Source organism: Limulus polyphemus, unplaced genomic scaffold (genome assembly GCF_000517525.1).
Source record: "Limulus polyphemus unplaced genomic scaffold, Limulus_polyphemus-2.1.2 Scaffold1429, whole genome shotgun sequence".
Lineage (NCBI taxonomy): Eukaryota > Metazoa > Arthropoda > Merostomata > Xiphosura > Limulidae > Limulus > Limulus polyphemus.
In genome coordinates, this window is record NW_013667039.1 from 79,863 (window position 1) to 85,280 (window position 5,418).

General features: G+C 31.5%; 1 protein-coding gene across 1 annotated transcript in view; it reads left to right on the plus strand.

The window, feature by feature from the left end:
• The window catches only part of LOC106463519 (oxysterol-binding protein-related protein 8-like), a 67,815-nt gene that overhangs the window by 37,050 nt on the left and 25,347 nt on the right, over positions 1-5,418 (plus strand). The window contains exon 7 of the mRNA XM_022391041.1: positions 2,988-3,184. Within this exon, the coding sequence (XP_022246749.1) occupies positions 2,988-3,184 (197 nt within the window). The remainder of the gene's footprint in view (positions 1-2,987; positions 3,185-5,418) is intronic.

Below are 5,418 nucleotides of genomic sequence, written 5' to 3' on the forward strand. Positions count from 1 at the left end.
TAGAAACCTACAAATGTAGAGGTCTAATGGGTCTTCTACATTTGTAGGTTTCTACAACAGGCAGTTGCTGTCCATTTGAAACTTAGATTCATTGATTAAATATACATAAATAGAGATTCTTGTTCTGGTAATGGGCAGGTAAAATACTGGCATTTTCCATCTGCCACAAGGCATTCTTCTAATGTTGTTAAACAACCAAAAATCCCTTGTATATTAAAATTCTACTTGATGATATAAATGGGTTCTTGTAGTTTTTATTGTTAGCCCTTATAGTTACACTGTAGCAACAAAGACTACCAAACAAGATAGGTGATTGAGAAGAAAGTGCATATTGTATCTGTGATATTATATTTAGGTCAAACAGATCTTCCTTCAAACAATAGATAGGTCTACTGAATAACAGGAGATTCGAAAAGATGTCTAATGCAGTGTAGTTATGAGTTTATGAGAATGAGTTAGAGAGACTGGACACAGTAAGTGTATTTGCTTGTTTGAAAAAAGATGATGTCTTTATTGGATCTACTACCTCATCATGTTCTGTGTGATTTTAAACCCAAGAGACGAACTTTGAAGTTCCAGAAGAATGGGTAAAGCATTTGGCATCACCTGATAAGTATTTGTGGTTGTCTGTTAGCCGACCAAAACAATAGGCAATGTCACACTTCAAATAACAGTGTGAAAAAAAAGGCTAAAACTACAGCTTTAAGTTAAGAAATTCAAACTTAGTATTTTTTTCTATACATCAGTAGCTCAGTTTTGATATTTTTGGCCCATTAGGTTATTTTGGTATTATTTGCACCTATTGGAAGTGCTTTTAGTTTGGCTACACGGCTGTGTAAGCCTTCTGTTCACAATGGAATTAGATATTGGTGGTGTTTTGGTTGCTTAAGTTTTTTTTCCCAATGTTCTAGAACAGAGGTTCTCAAAAGTATTTTTTTAAGACCACCAAAATTTATTTTTTATCTCAAAACACAATGGATGCTTCTGCTTCCTTTTCATAATTATGCAGTATTTTCATGAAACACCTAAAGGGAACTTATATTCCACAGATTGAGAACTGCTGCTCCAGAAAAATAGTTTGGGCCAAATTTATATTTAATTTGTTTGTGTGTGTTTCATTATTTCCACCCATTAATAAGTCCTTTTTTGTCTTTCTTCTGTACTAATTTATTAATGTTTTTTTTTCCTTTTTTAAAGCTTGTATTGTCTTTCTGAACTTTAAATCAGATACAAAATAACATGCTTATAAACCTTGTTCACTGTTACAAAAGTACATTTTCACAAGAATACTTGAAATGGAAAACATATAATCATACCTGTAGTATTTCATATTAGAGAAATGAAACAAGTTTTACAGCTCCATACGTATTATTTAGTCAGAGAAATGGCATTATTGTAAAGAATGATGACCTACAAACTGTTATTTATTGTTGCTAAAACTAAAAGGCTATCCAGGTATGATGAAGTGTTTTTCACCACATCATTAAAATTCAGTGACATTTTTATATGAATTTCTGTGGAGAGAAATGTTCATAGAAGCTAATATTTGGGATGATAATCACATAAACTGCAGCTTTTTTTCCACATTGCTTCTAATTTGTCCATCATGTTTTCAATGTCAGAAGTACCTAATAATAGCATTTGAGATCTACCTTTTGTCTTTTCAAAGTCACTGCCCAAGATGCCTTTTGTTATATTAACCATAACGTATTATTTGCAATAGTTTTGAATTTTGTTTCGTAGAAATATGTAGTTCACTGATATTAAAGGGAAAATACGTTTTCCTCCAAATTTGATTGAAATTTAATCAAAGATTTGTTGTTGGAGTTTTTCTGAAATTTTGTAAGATTAATTAATATCTAATATATTACTGTATTAATCAGTATATGGGGTGCATTTAGTGTCAGTGCATATCTCATCATACGATACGTATCTAGATACAGAAGTTTTACCAATGATTTGTTACAAAGTTTGACAGTTTTGTCTGTAATTACTAACATTGTCTTATTTAAGTGCTTACAGTTTACAGTGCTTTTTCAAGTTTTCAGGTTTGATCAACTAGATAGCAGCTGGCAAGAGAAATAAAATAAAAAGTTAATATTTGTTTATCTATTTTGTTATTGTTAATTTGTTACGTTACTTTGCATGTAATGTTTTTGATAAAATGAATGAAGACAACATGTAGTACTCAATACTCATCTTCCTTTATTGAATCATTAATTTTGAACAAAAATACTTTATTAGTAATTTAGATTTTTTTCCGTACAAAAGACTTGTAATGTTTACTGAAAGCTTTCCAAATTTTGTGAAGATACATAAGTCATATTGGACGATGTTTCGATACATTCATATCATGGCTTCACGATACAATACTCGTATCGTATCACTGTATTGCCACACTTTTAGTATTTAGGTATATTTTCATACATCTATGTACAATATTGATTGTTTTCTCTTTAGAAAATATAGAAACAAAATGTTAATTAAAATGTAAATTTTTGCATTACCTTATACTGCCTGTATGATTAAATTCTTATCATTATGTATGTAAAAAAAGGTCAACAGAATGCACCATTTCAGGTTTAGCTTTCAAACCTTTCCCACCCACTTATGCTGCTGGAAATCGGATTTCAATATCCATGGTGGGCAGGGTGCAGGTAGCCCTTTGTGCATAATAACAAACAACTACAACAACAAAACTTTCCCAAGGGGATGCACCTCCATACCCCAACCAGTGGGAGGAGGAGAGCTTCCACCCACACCCTTCCCTTGTGCATAATTCAAATTCATGCCTAGCTATGACCTTGAATATCCTGTTAGTTCTTTGTTGTTGAATTGAAGCTAATTTATTGAATTTTTATCATTTATTCTAAGTCAAACTAAAGTTGACACAGTACTCATTAGGTGTGCCTTGCCAAATTGAAACTGCTGTTTGTCAGTTGTTTCTTGTTAAACTGACTTTATTGCTTTTGTTTCTTTCTTATTAGGGAACTCCTTGTCAGCCATTCTGGATGGTACAGCCCGTTTAACTCTTCTGACCCGTGGAGAAGACTACTTGATAACGATGCCATATGCTCACTGCAAAGGCATTTTGGTGGGAACTCTAACTATGGAGTTGGGTGGCAAGGTCACAATCTTTTGTGAAAAAACTGGTTATCGAACAGAACTAGAATTCAAACTAAAAGTAAGCATACTTTTGTGTTTTTAAATTAATCATTTATTTTTAATGGTGAAGTGGATTGTAAATTCTCACCAACATCACACCTTTTTATAACTTTTTACATTTAAAAATGTGGCCATTAGTAGGTGTATGACAGTTTGCAGTCTTCTTCTGGAGGTTATACGTTTACATATTAATGTTTGACTGCCCAAAGAGTTAGTTGTTGATTTAGTAATATGATAGAATTGAAGTTGGATGTTCAAACCAATTACAGAAAAGTGGAATAGAGGATTATTTTCACTTGTATATTGTTAGTTGTAATGTAGTGAAAAGGTAATTCAGAGAAACATTATCTTGTAATGGAGGAATCAACATCCTACAAACCCAATAAGTGAAGTTATTTCCCCTTATTTCAGTGTTTTTTTTTAATATGTGCAAAACATATTTAGCTGCAGGTAAAACTAAGGTAAAGTGACACTTAAGTTCAAGGAAGTACTTATTAATTAGTGAAACTTAATGTTTTGGCTATACCAAAAAATATTCTGTCATAATAAATTAATTATTGGCAAGTCATTTGCATCATGCATTTTTTTTTTTGCTATAATAATATTTAAGAGTGTCATTTGGAACCTAGCAGTTATTAGATTAATTAGTATAAAAATGTTACTTTTAACTTAGTACTGTTGTGGGTCAGCATTAAATTTATGGACTTGGGTTTGATTCCCCCAAGATTTCAGATATCTCAATGTAACTTTGTGTTGAAAATAAACAAAAAAACTTTTCAAGCTACAATAAACCAGTGAATGTTAGCTAAAACATTCACTATAAACTAGCATTTGTTTCTTTTGATTTCATTGACTTAACATCTCCAGAAAACAAATGTCTGTGTAATTTAACATAATTAATATCTAGATATGGTATAATTTCTTTGTCACATAATTACTTGTTTTATTGTGTAGAAAGTTTGACAACTGTATTTCGTCACCGCTCTTTTGTAAAACATAATGGTATGTCAAATAGTTTTTGCTATACTTGAACATACACTAACTCTATTTTCTGTTCATTGAATTAATAATGAAAAATGGTGAATTATTTTAGGTGAAAATTACATTATTTTATGCAAAGTTTGTCATTTTTATTTAAAATATTATTACCTTCAAGTAATACCTCCATACAGTTATTTATGGTTTCAGATGAACAGAGGCAAATTACTAATAAAATGTATAATTCAACATGTCTGCTGCAAAATAAACCCAAAATTAAGTTTAAGGTGTCATTGTTGCAGGCAAGTGCTCTTCTGTAGATAACACAACACTATTATTGTAACATAATAAATTTCACAATATTTTTCTTACAGAAAGATTGCACTTGTAGACTTTATATTACATATACAGTCATATACAGTTGGTTTGTAATCTTTTTAAAGTTTTTTAACTAAAAGAATCAATACTTACACCATGGGTTCTAATGTTATTTTAGTTTCATTACCAATTTTTTTAACTATTGTCACAAGTTTCCAAAAAAAAAGTATAAAGTAATTATATCATAACTTTTTGAAGAAAATAATTTATGTGAGACAAATGTTCATTCATTCTCAGAAAAACATAAGGATAAAGAAAGCATTTGTCACACATAAATTGTTTTATTTGTAAAATAATAATGCCTGCAAACATCCTCAGGAGAACACTATACACTTTAAATAAATAATTATAATTCCAATACATACATACTTCTTCTCCCACTTATAGCTATTACACGATTGCCAGAGTGTCTTCCTTTGCCCATCTATGATCGTTCAGGGATATTTTGAACATTCTCCGTGTTACCTAGTTGATTTTTGTAAAAAAACAAATTTATGATTGGCAAGTTGATTTATGGTATGAATTCCTGAATTATTATTGCTGGCATGGAGCCAAATTGGGTTTCTCTTATCCCATCTCTGATATCTAGCATCCCACAACAATGGGGGAAGAGTCATTCTTGGTTGAGACTGTCGGTGATCTTATTCATAGTGAGATGGAGACAAATATTTGGTTCTGTGGTGTTCCTCTGGAGGGCCCTGAAGCTGCAGGTAAGGGCGATTCTCAACATTCTGGAAATAATTTAGATCTTCCTTTTCCTGCACTTTCTTTTAGTCTGTTGGCTTTTCAGTCTCTCTGTTGGACGGTGGTGAGTTTACTCACTTGCAATGCTGGAATCCGGGGTTTTATTCCCTATAGTGGACACAACGGATAGCCCAACGTTGCTTTGCTGTAACA